This window comes from Mauremys reevesii, linkage group 2 (genome assembly GCF_016161935.1).
Source record: "Mauremys reevesii isolate NIE-2019 linkage group 2, ASM1616193v1, whole genome shotgun sequence".
In the NCBI taxonomy this organism is placed as follows: Eukaryota; Metazoa; Chordata; order Testudines; family Geoemydidae; genus Mauremys; species Mauremys reevesii.
The window spans coordinates 129,457,264-129,470,952 of NC_052624.1; the positions used below are offsets into that span (position 1 = coordinate 129,457,264).

The 13,689-nt window shown below is 45.5% G+C and overlaps 1 protein-coding gene across 3 annotated transcripts; it reads right to left on the reverse strand.

The window, feature by feature from the left end:
* Positions 1 to 1,042: 1,042 nt before the first annotated feature.
* On the reverse strand, positions 1,043 to 12,975 carry SNRNP48 (small nuclear ribonucleoprotein U11/U12 subunit 48). Of its 3 annotated transcripts, none has more exons than XM_039526556.1 (9): positions 12,563 to 12,975; positions 11,560 to 11,732; positions 11,198 to 11,258; positions 9,639 to 9,713; positions 6,271 to 6,465; positions 5,009 to 5,130; positions 4,035 to 4,162; positions 2,644 to 2,808; positions 1,043 to 1,374 (listed from the first exon to the last, which is right to left on the reverse strand). In XM_039526556.1, exons 3-9 carry the CDS (start codon positions 11,250 to 11,252, stop codon positions 1,335 to 1,337), a joined length of 780 nt encoding a protein of 259 aa, XP_039382490.1. In that variant the 5' UTR covers positions 11,253 to 11,258; positions 11,560 to 11,732; positions 12,563 to 12,975; the 3' UTR covers positions 1,043 to 1,334. The 3 variants fall into 3 exon arrangements, with proteins under 3 accessions (XP_039382490.1, XP_039382489.1, XP_039382488.1); XM_039526555.1 differs by having other exon boundaries at positions 11,619 to 11,732; positions 12,563 to 12,972; XM_039526554.1 differs by lacking the exon at positions 12,563 to 12,975 and adding an exon at positions 12,430 to 12,556 and having other exon boundaries at positions 11,619 to 11,732.
* Between the last annotated feature and the right edge of the window lie 714 nt (positions 12,976 to 13,689).

A 13,689-nucleotide genomic window follows, 5' to 3' on the forward strand; every position in this document is an offset into this window, starting at 1 on the left:
AACACGACAGCTTTGCAGTATGCAAGAATGGAGACTAGGATGAGGGCAGTCAACACATTCTTGTGACTTAGCCTAGGACCCAGGTCTTCAGAGGCTAGTGCACTAGCCATCCTGTAACAGACTCACCTTCACACTGCACTTTATTCAGGTTTCCAATGACTGATGCATAAGACTATAGAGCAGTGGTCCCCAACCTTTTTGTGGCCAGTAGCACAGTGTGGCAGGCGCCAACAATTTTACAAGGCTTATTTTGTATTTTTTACATTAAATAGGAAAATCATATTTAAGATACATAATATATGAATCCATAAGATAAAAGGGTAATTTTACATGTAAGAGGTATTAATTAAATTATTCGGCCATTACTCTTTCACCTTACCATGTGAATTTGCTCTTTTTTATCTACCTGTAAGAAAAATTAAGGAGTTTTTATAAAACAAATATCAAACAGTTTTCATCTTATTTATTTAAAAAAAGTTAAACATTGTTGAACTGCTGGTCCAAATATATTTATTACTCTTACTTTAACACAGAATGAAGTCTGTCCCCCGCAGGTGAGGGCTGCGGTTTCTCTCTGTCTTAAGCCATGGCCCCGGCCCTGCCAGGGACTGAGAACACTGGCACCCACAGCCTGCAGCCCCAGAGTTCTCTGTCCCTGGCAGGGGCGGGGCCGAGGCTTCTCTCCGACTTCGAAGCCGGAGAGAAGCCGTGGACTGGCGCCTGCCGGGAACAGAGAACTCCGGCACCCACAGTCTGCAGCCCCAGAGAAGCTGGAGAGAAGCTGCAGCCCCGTACCTGCCAGGGACAGAGAGCACCGGCGCCTGCAGCCCTAGAGTTCTCTGTCCCCGGCAGGTGCGGGGCCGCAGTTTCTCTCCCCTGCTGGGCACTAGGCAGGCGCACATAAATGCCCCAGCAGGCACCATGGCTCCTGTAGGCACCACGTTGGGGACCACTGCTATAGAGTATCCTCCCAAAGTCACTGCAAACCTGCACAAATTTGAATCCTCGTCGCTTCCTCTTTTACTTCAATCACCAGACCAAGTTGGGCTGCATGAAAAATATAATTTATTACATTGTCATTTATCAGTCAAAGGCAATACAACAAATTACACGTCACCTTCTAATGTAGAGATAAAAACCATCTGAGACACGAGACCATGGTACGGTTGTCAGGATGAGGGAAAGATGTCATTGGCAGCCTCCCAGCTCTGGGTACAGCGTTCAATACACAATGCTATCGCCATCAGCATGCTGCTGATATTCACAGCTCTGAATGATCCAGTTTAAGTCTATTTCCTTAACTAACAGCTGACATCTTCTTTACAGTCCTTTTTCTATTTTCTTCTTTTGTGGTTGTGATACTTGTCTTCAGCCCTGAAACAGAAACAAGCCATTATAGCCAATGTCTTGTTAGGGTCTCAGCACTTAACAGATTACTCCAAAACGGCTTGGCTGACTGAACTTTCACTGATGAGAGTCTGAACATTAGAGAAGCCTGAAGTCTTTCAAGACTGAAAATATCCTTTAAATCTAAACACTTCCTTCAAAATCTTGTCACGTGTCTTCCCTTTGAGGGTTCATTGCCAGTAAGCTTTATTCAAGTCTCATTGCACAATCCTGCACTCTGACAGAGCACAATGTATTTTGTAAAAACAACTGCGTAAAGCCCATTTTATGAGACAAGCAGCCACTCCAGCCTATGCACCAAAGTATATGGTCAAAGCATTTGTGTTTTTGTGAGCTGATCCACACTTGCTAGGAATTGTGCTATACAACTTCTTCCATTTCTGTTATAAACCAATATAGGGTCACAAAGAGAGCCCGGAAGGCTGCCAGGAAAGTGTTTTGAGTAAGCTCCTAAAACCACACTTGGACCCAGATCCTCAGCTGGGATCTGCTGGCTCTAGCACTTGCACCAGTGCCAGATCCAAGTGAATTCTATGGGACTCCATCAACTCTGCTCTATGGGCATGAGACTCTGTATTAGTAGATCCCATTGCAGGTCATCATCTCTTCGCTTTTAGTACTAAAAACTTTTAGTTCTCTACTTCTTCAGTGGTGTTGGCGTCATTCATTACGGGCAATTTTGTTCTGAAGCTTAGGAAAGCTTTCCATTTAGAACAAAAGAATCCAACACCTATAAGTGAAGCAAATGGTAGAGCTGGCAATTAATCTAACTGGTAGATCCCCATGCAAACTCCTCAGAAGTATGTATTAACATTCACTACATGTACAGCAACTAAGTAACTATCAGTAATACAAGGTGTGGTTAATTCATAATATACAGCCCATATATAACACAAGCAGAGAGCACTAGCTGACCCTTTGGGTCAGATCTGAGCCAATGCTCCTGCATTGTCAGGGGCAAGTCACTGCTGGGGGAGCCATCTTTTGGATCCCTGATTAAACCCTGAAATCTGGATCACTTGTAGTTTTTTTAAAGATCCCACAGCAAATTCTGCGTGGCCAGGGGCTTAGCTTGGCTGATCTGGGTTATTAAATTCTGCCTCTGAATTCTCCTGCATTTCCACTTGGAAGGAGTATTATGTTCCTGCACTAAACTCGGATGCACCGTTACATTTCACTGGTGACTATCATCACTGACTGGGTACAGGCAAACAAATTGCTTAGAGTAACACTTGCCTCTCTCTTTTTCTCCTGGAATCCCTGTCTTTGCCTCTTTCTCTACTTCTTTTCTGTTTGTCTGGACTTCTGCTGGGATCTCTCCTGTGTCTAGATCGATCAACATCCTTAGAGCTTCCACAAGACTGTCGAGAGTCCACTGATGCTGACCGTCTCTCTTCATTTCTGAAGAAAAAAAAGTCATTGGTTTTGTTTAATACATAGTTTCATAAACACTGTAGTTATTAGAATACTTCTAATCTCCATCGGTCTGCCTCTGGTAGGCAACGAAAAGGAACTGTACCCCATTTGGTAGGATCATTTTCTTCTTCTTTTGTTTGTGATAATAAAAGCTTGGAAACCAGACACTTTTAACCACTGATTTTGGCTTCTCTCATTTGACAGGCTGCAATTCTTCCCCAGTTCTTTAGGTGCAAAGGCTGATATAGATCCGATTTACTATTTCAACCACCCAAGTCAGGAAATAAAAATGGGAAGCATTACACAGTGACGCGGACACACTTCCATGTCACACAGGTAATAAAGTCTATCCTGTTTTCTTTTTCAATACCCAAGTGAAGGATTACTGTTGACGTTAAGTATACATAAGATACACTAGTAGTGCAACACAGCTATGTTCATATACCTATGAGAACCTTAAAGGGACATTGTCAACTTGACATCTAATCAGTTTTTTAAAAAAGGAGTTCAAAATAGTTTAAGAGTAGCAACCGTGTTAGTCTGTATCCACAAAAAGCACAGGAGTACTTGTGGCACCTTAGAGACTAACAAATTTATTTCAGCATAAGCTTTCGTGGGCTACAGCTCACTTCTTCGGATGCATAGAATGGAACACACAGACAGGAGATATTTATACATACAGAGAACATGAAAAGGTGGAAGTACGCATACCAACTAGAAGAGTCTAATCAACTGAGATGAGCTATTGTCAGCAGGAGACAAAAATTCCACTCCCACATCTCCCCACCAATTCTTGTGTTTTAAAAGTCACATTTTCACAGGTTTTTCTCTCCTTAGTTGCTCTGTGACGATCTGAAACCTGTGGTTACAGTGCTGTACTAGGACTCAGGGAGCTTATGTTCATGCCCTGGCTCTGCCACAAACTGCTTGTGTGGCCTTAGGAAAAAGTCACTTCATTTCCCCATCTGCAAAATGGGAATAACACTTCTTTTCTCCGGTCCTTTGTCATGTCTACGTAAGCCATACTCTCCTCAGGGCAAGGACTATCTTAGTATGGATTTGTACTGCCCAGTACAATGGGTCTATTTCTCAACTGGGCTTTCTATGTGCTACTAGAATACAGTAATAGGTCGCTATGGATGAACAGTTGTCAGTGTCCCTGCACAAAGAAAGCATTTTGGTGGTGAGTGCTGTGAGGCTCTTGTTAATACCTTCCTGAAGACTTTGCTGAAATGGAAGATTTTCCTCCTTCACACGTGTCTGCATTGTCTGGTTTACCTTCCTCCTGCCAGTGGCTGCTGAGTTCTTCCATGTGCACACCAATCACATCTCTAATTACCTGGGAAGAGATTAGTAAAAGAAAACTTGAAGCTAAAATAGACCAGGCAAAAGAGGAGGTCTGAGGTGTGGTTTTTAAATGCACTAGATATTTGTACAGAAAAACATTTGTTTGCTGAAATAAAAACTCCAAAGTAACTTTACTAAAAAGCACCGTAAAGGGACACTATCAACATGCAGGTTGCTGGAATTTGCACGTACAAAACTCAGTATTAAAAGTTGCTGTGATAAATATAATCAGTAACTTGCAGTGAAAAAAGTTTTCTGTTTGCATCTGAAAACGTTTCTCTGAAGTCTTTGCAACCCCAAACAGCTAAGGCACAAGAAACAGATACTGAAATTGACTAGTCTAGCCTCACTGTTCAGGAATGAAGAAAAAAACAACCAACATGATGGGCACAAGATTTTTAAAGTTCTTTCATTTTTAACAGTCTCAGCTGTCGGTATTGTAATTGGGATAAGGAAAAATGCATTTTAAATACATGTGGTTTTTTAACCCTGCAGTGCCCCTCTAACTAGTTTATGCAATTTTCAAATTGACATAGCTCAAAACTACAGGATAGCCACAAAGTGATACCACGAAACACTGACAACCAACCAGAGGAGAAAAATACTTTAAACCATTAACATTTCTTTTTGAGATTTATAAAATTGCTAACACATTTACTACCCCACATCTTCAGACTTGGTCAGAAAGTTTCTTTAAGATTTTTTTGCCTAGGCATCATAGTTAAAACTGTTTTTACTAATCTGAATAGAGCACATTAGAGAGTGTACACCGTGAAAAGATTGAGCATTCTAATACCTGCAAGGACTTGCACTCTCTACAAAAAGATTTGATGCTCACCTCAGTGTAAGATTTCTTTGTTATATGAACATTCTTAGCTCTGTACGACTGCCTCCGTCTTTTATAGTCCCGCATTTCTGCCAGGATTTCAAGATGAGACTTTGGACCTTTTTGACCATCGTCTAATACAAATTGAATGTGAAACAAGTGGTTAAACAAACTAAAAAAAAAAAAAAAAAAAGTTAGAGGCAATACATCGGCACCTGAGAATACGTAATTGGGCTGTCTTACAATGGTGCTGTTTACAGGACTAAAGGTAAGTTTGTGTCAAGTTCTTTTAACAGATGTTTCTCTGGTATTTATTTACAGCATCAAACAGTGTCTACGGAAGTTGGAGAGAAAGCTGGAAGAGATCTGCTTACACAGTAAAGACCAAAATCAACAACCAAAATAAAAGGCATTCAAGCCACCATACAAAATTATTACATGAACTCTGAGACACTGCAGTAAGACCAATGTAGTGACTTGAAATAAGTTATTTAAAAACAACTATCCTAAATACTAATTTACAAGTCACATTTTCAAAACCCATATTATTGAACTGCGGAAGTCTGGCAAACAGAAGGATCAATCCAGCAAATGTAAATGTCTATGGCCATGCAGATCTTTTTGCAGGATCGTGCTCCAGAAATAAGGCATTTTTCCCCCTGCATGTATATTGTTCGTTTTACAGAATATAGTAATTGGAAGAGTCCTGATCTGTCTCACTAGTTTATATATTTCTCCAGAATTGTCTTTGTGCCAAATGACTATCATGTGTCTCTTATCACATTTCTATTGTTAGTGTTCCATGCTGCTTTAATCTCATATCAGCTTTCACAGCAGAAATCTTGCAAAATTTCACATTCAGTTGTGAGCCAAAGTACTGCAGCCTGTTGCAGCAAAAATGAAGGATCCCTCCTCCTGCTGACATGCAGGCAATAGATACAATGAGAGAAGAACTGTTTGGACAGAAAGCTGGCAGAATTGAAGGTGGAAAAGAAAAAGATACAACAGGCAACTACACAAAGAACACCACACATTACAGGATCTGAAGGTATCTTACCTGTGTCCTGAACTGTACCTTTTTCTTTTTTTTTTTAAATAAAAGAAAAATACAAAAAGAGTATTTGCCATCTCTTTTCCAGGCTAGTTTGCCTAATTTTTGCCCTTTTCCTAGAATCCACAATTTGGTTTACATTTTATTAATTCAAACCTGAATAGATGTTCAACCAAATCCCTCTAACTGTTGTAAAACTCAAGAACTGGAATATTTCTCAAACCTTGGGTGACTTTAGCAGCCAAATCTACAAAGAGATCACTGTCGTTTTCAGTGGCCTGGGATCTGGACATCTGTTTCTTCGTCTCTTCCAGGACATAATCATAGATTGCAAGACGATCAGCTTGAGTCAGGTCACAGATGAAGCGTTTGTGGTTTTGGGGAACTTCAACAGGCAGTGAAGAATAGGCACCTAAAGCTTGTGAACAAATGGACATTATTACTTCTATAAAATGGAAATACACAGAGAAACTTGTGGGGAAGAGCAAGTGTGCTGGCACTAGAAACTTGGACACTATTTACATACTTTTCACTTGTGCAAGACAGACTTCTTTAGCTTCACTGGATTTGGGTAGCTTAAAAAGTGCTTTAGTTGGCCTAATTTTAGGAAATCACTGAAGTCTGCTTCATGAAATGACGACTCTGTAACAGACTGTCACCAAATGGCCCCTACACTTCTATTTCGTTAACTTTCCTCAAATACGCACCTGGGGAGCCAGGAGTTTTGGTGTCTCCTGCAGGGACTAGGAGGGCTCTTTGGGGGGAAAGGGAGAGAATGGCCACAGAAACTAACTAGTCCACAATAGCATTTCCTGTATTATGTTATTAGTGGCAGCCCACTAGCCTGCAAAAGAATCTTTTTGTTCTGGTCCAATAGTCCATATTTATTTTTAAATGTGTTTCCAAATTTCAACTGCAAACTAGTTAACAGCCAACATTCTATTGGCAATAATTGGATTCAAAGCCTCTGTTTAATCAAATAGATAATGCTCAATTGTCTGCGCCGAATACTTTCAAAGACGATTCAGAACAGGCTACCTTCTACCTGCTCACATTGCTAGTCGGTTGAAAAACCCTGAAGAGAAGTAATGTGCAACAAAACATTTACAATTGGCAAAACAGAGTTGCCAGTCTCCTCCCATTTATTAGTCTACACTTACTCACTAGCTATACAGTTACCAAGATGTATTTGTTACCTGCTGGCTAAAAAAAAACCTGCGTCCCCAATTTATTAAAACTGTAGTCACTCTCCCTGTTTTTGGCAAAGATTTTATTTCCTTCAAACAGAATAGTCAAACCCTCAGTCACGCTCTCTCCAACACACTGTAGCATTTCAAAGTGAATTTCTTGAAACAACAGAATATGGTACTTCTGAAAGGCTATCACTTGCAGAAAGGATGCTGTATAGCTTTTAGGCCTTGTCTACGCTGCCAAGGGCATGTAGGTTACGTGTATCTACATGCTGCACTGAAAAACAGGCTGCATTCACACTGTGGTGGTTAGCTACACGTGGCAAAAAAAAGGCTCTGGCAGGGAAGAAGCAATGGAAAAAGGCTCCAACAGCGATGCCAGAGCCTTTCCTTGCAGCAGGAAAAGGCTCCAGCAGTGGGGTGATGCTGGAGTCTTTCTCCACTGCCTCCCCACTGCTACAGCCTGTCCTTGCAGTGGAGAAAGACTCCCGCAGTGGAACACTACACTGCTAAAAATAGCCATGTATATGTGAGAGGCACTGCTAGTGCATGTCAAGAGTGAGTAGAGTACATACCCTAAAGTTCAAGTGTGTCTTTACTCTACTTGCCCAAGCAGTGCCTCACCATCGACACTGCTATTTATACCTGTGCTAGGTGGGTGTGCAGCGTATGTACTCAACACACACTGTCAATGGAGACAAAGCCTAAGTAAGGAGAACATTCATCTCCCTGATTCCCCTTCAGTCTCACCCCTGCTCATGAAAGAAGAATCAAGGATATTTTTATTTAATATTGATGACTGCGTATTGAAAACCTGGACTACAACTCTGCGTTAGTGGAGAGCTTGAGAGAAAAGAATAAGTGTTTACCAAGTAAAACCTGATAATAAATTAAGAAGTTATTAGGTGAATGTGAACAGTTTGGACAACTTTGGTTCTTTCTTCAGATTGCTTCTAAAAAGTGCAAGAGCAAAATGTTAAACTAGGATGGTGAGCTATAACTGTGACACCTAGTGGCCCATATATGTATTTTTGCAATACAGCATATGGTACATGTTTTGGTGTTCATTTATTTTCTTTTAAAGTTGTTCAGTGCATTCAGGTTAGATTAAGATTTGAAATTAACATTACTACAGCTTTATTAAACCATGGGGGGAAAACTTCACATCTTCCAAATATGCAATCAATCCTATGAAAATTTCCAGGTGCCTCCTTTCCAAAGAGCCCATTCTACAGGTTTCCATTTCTATTTTAGAGAAAGAAAAACAGAGCAGAAAAGTTTGCCAGTCAGTGCTGCTGAATTCAACTGCTGAGTTAGCAAGTCAGAAAGGGAAAACGAGCATACACTTTTTTCCTTATGTACACTAGGGTTGCCAATTTTGGTTGGACGTATTCCTGGAGGTTTCATCACATGACAATCTTTTAATCTAAAGTTATTCTTTAATTCCTGGAGCCTCCAGGACAATCCTGGAGGGCTGGCAACCTTAATTTGTGCATGTGTGTATTTTAAAATGACAGTCAGTAGCTTACTGCAGTTTTATCCAGGTGCCACAAACACTCCCACAGCGCACACTGTAGCTCTACTGCCATCTGTACAAGCAAGCACAGTTTGTCAAGAGGCTGTCTTGATTTCATCTTTCATTCTCTTGAGAAATCTATTTCTGTCCTTTCCTGGGCTCCAGGCTGTTTTGTATATTCTCTGATCAGTGAAAGACAGGTTGTAAGGACTTAAATGTATGGGTGGACACAATCTCCATCCTATCTACGGAGGAGCAGGCCCCTCTGACTAAATCACTCTAACTCCTCTTAGGAAAGTTTGCAAAAATCCATTGTAAAAACGGAAATTGAAGGTTCACGTATTGTGGGGCAATGAAAGACAGCTACATATCACACGCCCAATAAAACAAATGTTAGTTGGGGGATTCAGAGGAGGAAGTGAAAGCAAAAGGGAAGGTTTCTTGTCCAGGAAAAGTATTCCCAGCAGTGGGAGTTGGGTTTGGTCTGAGGGGGTTCTGGGGTGTGGAAGGCAGAGGAGGGGACAGCTCAGAGAGCTGGGCCAGAGGGGGTCAGTAGGAGAAAGATTTTAAATAGCGGGATTGTGGGACTGGAACTAAAGAAACATCGTGTGCTTTGCAGGGCTAGATTTCCAGTCCTGAAGATAGCTCTTGAGTTGAACATGGAGGACTTGAACCCTCCCCAGATCCCAGGTGAGGGAGGAGAACACAGCTGTGGGGACCAGAGGAAGTAAGGGAGTAAATGAATATTGTATGACAGTGAACCCACAAATGAGATCAAGGGAGACTAGGAAAGAGATGGCTTGAGTGATCATGAATGGGAGGAGAGATGGCCCACACTACAGAAAAACTGGAGAACCCCTGGCTTAATCTGTGTACTCCGCTTACCTTCACTGGAGCCTCCACCTTCTTTTGCACTTAAAGCTTTAGCTTGTTTAATAATCTGAAATTGTAGATCCTTATCTGAAAAAAAAGGAAAAGAGAATTTTACAAAGCTCCTGCACCTTTGTACAAGTCCACCCTGAGGTATGTGCTAGATCTGTGCTTTTAGCTGGCAAGGTTTAATGGACAAGTAGGCAGTGGTTATTGTACAGAGAGAAAATATTCCTCATCCTGAATTAATGCTGTTCAGCAAAAGGCCATCAGACACTCAGGAATTCTTTGACTGTAATGGAAAATTTTTAACCAAATATATTCTGACTTTTTAAAGGTTTGTTCTGACATCCATTCCACGTTTTTAGTCCAGAAAACCAAACCACAGCCAGTTAATAAGATTTATATTTATTCTACAAGTAAATGTAAATGATATCAAGTTACTTCTCTGGTCCTGCTAGCAGGGCCAGCTCCAGCTTTTTTGCCGCCCCAAGCAGCGAGGGAGGGAGGGAGGGAAGGAAAGAAAGATTGAGCCACCGCCAAAATGCCACTGAGGAAGACAGGGAGTGAAGGACACGCCGCTGAATTGCCGCAGAAGACTGAAGTGGACCGATTGGGCTTCCGCCGAAGTGCCGCTGCCGCCGACCCGGACATGCCACCCCAACAATGGACAGATGTGCCGCCCCAGGCACCTGCTTCCTTCGCTGATGCCTGGAGCCGGCCTTGCCTGCTAGTGTGTCCTGTCTGTTTTTCAGGTTCTAAACTCCTCAGAACACAGACTCACACTGTGTGTCTTGCTTTATTATTTAATATTATTATTATTACTGTGCTGAGCAGATTTTTCAAACACTTGATATATAAACAGCTGTTAATTGTAACTCTGCCATTTAAAGAGGGACAAGTAACTGAAGATCACATTTTCATCTGCCTTAAAAGGGCCTTATAATCTTGGTGGCAATAACCTCTAGATTCCAGAGCAAGATTTATTTGGAAGCAAGTACAATAATGCACTGCAGAGACATTAAAGAGAATCCTCCCTCACCCAACCAAGAACCATCCCACACTAATGTTTCCACTAGTTTAGGCAGAACTGCAGTGAAAACAGATCTCCCTTCAGAAGCTCTACTGCAGCAGCTAAACGCTATTCTTAGAGCTGGGTCAAACTGCTGAGGTGGGAGATGACATATACATATGATCTACTCACATCACAGATGACTCCAGTGCACAAACAAGAAAGTAACAAAGCAAAGGGAACTTGCAAGCTGTGTTAGAGATATGGAAAAAACAACAATCTGCCACAAATATGCTGATAACTAAGTGGGAATTAATTTATAATATACTCTTCAAACTTTGAAAATGAGAAGGAAAGACAGCCTCTGACTAGGATCGGGTAAGGAAAAAAGGTGTGCTGCTCAGCTTTGCAGAATGAAGCTAAAGGGCCACAAACCAAATTTATTTAAAAAACATAGATGGTGAGAATAATGAAGTTTCTCTTACACTGGAGCAACTGAGGTAACATCGTCACCTGAAGTGTCTGCATTCCACTGTACAACCATTACCAAATTCATACTTACCAATAGTAATGGTGGGTATCTTTGCTTTCTCATAGTAAAATGTAGAGTCATACATTTCAGCCTACAAGCCAAAAGACATTAATTATACCATTCTGGAGTTTATACCTAAGACTCAAGCATCCCCACCCAGAACCACCAGGGCTCCCCAATTCTGTAGTCTAATAAACCCAACTGGGCCTTCACACCCAGACAGTCTCTCACTGGACTTGTGCAGGTGCACAGGCCACCTGCAAGGATCCACCTGCAGCATCAGGGCCTTTGTTTATACAATTTCTCTGGGCCTAGAGTATAAACAGCAGATTTGTCTGACCCAATCCAAATCTCTTAAGACTGCCAAACTATTTCCTCTCAGCAGAACCTACCAAGGGATTCCTGGCCCTGGAAAAAACCAACCAGTCCGCCCAGAGCTGAAAGTGGCTACCTGCTCCTCTCTGGAGTACTGCAGCCTCCTCAGCCGGCAGGCCACCATGTGCTTAGCCAGGGAGGCTCTGGGCATCTGGTGATTGGCATCGTAGGGGCAAACGGCTCTCTCCTCCTGCCAGAGGCAACACATAGTCAGCACCAAGTAGGGGCGGGGAACTCCTTCAGTTTGGAGCTGGGGGGCAAGGAGGTATTGGAAGCAGGGCACCCAGTCAGTGTGGGCAGGGGTGGAGCTGGGGATAAGCAGGTGTTGGAGGCAGGAAGCACAGTGCGGGTGGGGATAGTGCTGTGGGGGACAAGAGGGTGTTGGGGGCAGAGAGCGCAGCACGGGTGCAGGTGGAGCTGGGGAGAAAGGGGTGTTGGGGGGCGCAGTGCAGATAGGGGTGGAGCAGGGGTAAGAGGGTGTTGAAGGCGGAGAGCACAGTGCAGGTGGGGATAGTGCTGGGGGGGCAAGGGGTTGTTCGGGATGGGAGCGCAGCAAGGGTGGGGGTGGAGTTGGGGGAAAAGGGGTGTTGGGGCGGGGTACAGGCAGGGGCAGAGCTAGGGGGTGTGTGGAGGGCGGGGGCGCAGTGTGGGTGGGGAGAGCTGGGGGGCACTGGGGGCAGGGGCGGGCGGAGGGTGTTGGGCGCAGTACAGGCAGGGGCGGAGCTGTGAGGTGAGGGCATGTAGGGGGCGGGGGCGCAGTGTAGGGGGGCACTGGGGGAGGGGGCGCAGGGCGGGCGGGGATGGGGCTGGAGCTGGGGGCGCAGGGCGGGGCCCGCCAGGCACCGCGGGACACACGCCGGGGCGAGGGAGCTGGGAGAGATTCTTGCCTGAGCCCCGAACCACACCGCGCAGGGGGCGGCGGCCATTCCGGGCCCGGCCGGGTCTCAAACCCCGCTGGGGAAACAAAGGGGCCTGGCGGCGGCCATGTTTACTAAGGGCAGGGGAATGGCTTCTACTTACCGCGGGGTGATCTGGCTTCACTGTTATTGTAAGTAATGGGCGTGGCCGCCATTTTTAGTGAGGGCAGCACTGTTGCCTGCGCCCCCGCGGTCGGTCGCGAAGGAGGCGAGGCTGCCAGCGCGGAGCCCGGCGCAGGGTTCAGCCCCTCGTGGTTTGAGTGACACGTCACAGGCCCGGGGAGCCCCGCCGCACAGCGCGCAAGTGTCCATACATGAAACGGTTTAAAGGGTGTTAACGGAGCGGGGTCTCGTGCCATCCAATGGTCACGTGTGAACAGGCAGCTCCTTGGGCAGCCCCAGAGGGGCCTCGCCCGGCCCCACGGGCCCATAGAGCAGCCGCGGGCCGCTGCTGCAGAGGGAGGCTCAGCGCGGGCGGCCCCTACTGGCGGGTCAGGGCGGCTCAGCCCAGGCTGCCGTTTGCCCGGCGGGGGGAGGCCGCTGGGGCACAGGCTGCCTGGCCCCGGGACAAGGGCCCGAGGCAACGGCTCTTATTGGCCCAACGGCGGGAGAGTCGCGCGCCCCTGCAGCGCTTGGGCCAGTGGAGACGTCGCCTCCGGCCCCGCCCCCACATCCGCACCCCCAGCCGCGGGGGCCGGGCGAGAAGCGCGCGCGCCCCTTCCCCCCTTGAGACACCGCGGCGCGCGCTGTCACGTGCAGCGCAGCTCGTGCTGGCGGGGGCCGGGAGGCCGCAGGGGCGCGCGCAGCTCCTGCCCCGGCAGCACCGCGGGGAGAGGAGACGCTGACATGGGGCGGCGGCGCGGGAGGCAGCGCGACAAAGTGCCGGCGGCAAAGGGAACCAGCCGGGGTCCCCGGGCAGGCCCAGGCCCCGGGTCTCCTCGCAGGGGCAATGGCAGTACAAGCAGGACCCGGGAAAAGCCGTTTAGCCCTCGAGAAGACGAGTCCTCTGCTTAAGGGCTGGGTCCGGAGTTTCCAAACCCTAGTGCCCAAAGTCAGACTCCTAAACCCGTAACTGGGCACCTAAACAGCAGAGTCGTTACCGTCAAAGCTACTGAGTACTTGCAGTTCCCTTTGACTGTAATGGGCGCTGGGATTACTCAGCATTTAAGAAAAATCAGGCTACTTCTGCTTTCGTTCCTAATTTTGGAGCTTAACCTAGGCACCAAGGAT

Bases quoted from the DNA above. Each gene is read 5' to 3' on its own strand.
- SNRNP48 (XM_039526554.1), bottom strand. From the start codon at position 12,468: ATGGCCGCCGCCCCCTGCGCGGTGTGGTTCGGGGCTCAG. The intron at 6,466-9,638 runs GTAAGCGGAGTA...TTTGTTCACAAG, and splicing joins AGGTGGAGGCTCCAGTGAAG to CTTTAGGTGCCTATTCTTCA. The intron at 2,809-4,034 runs GTATTAACAAGA...TTTTTTCTTCAG, and splicing joins TCAGCAAAGTCTTCAGGAAG to AAATGAAGAGAGACGGTCAG.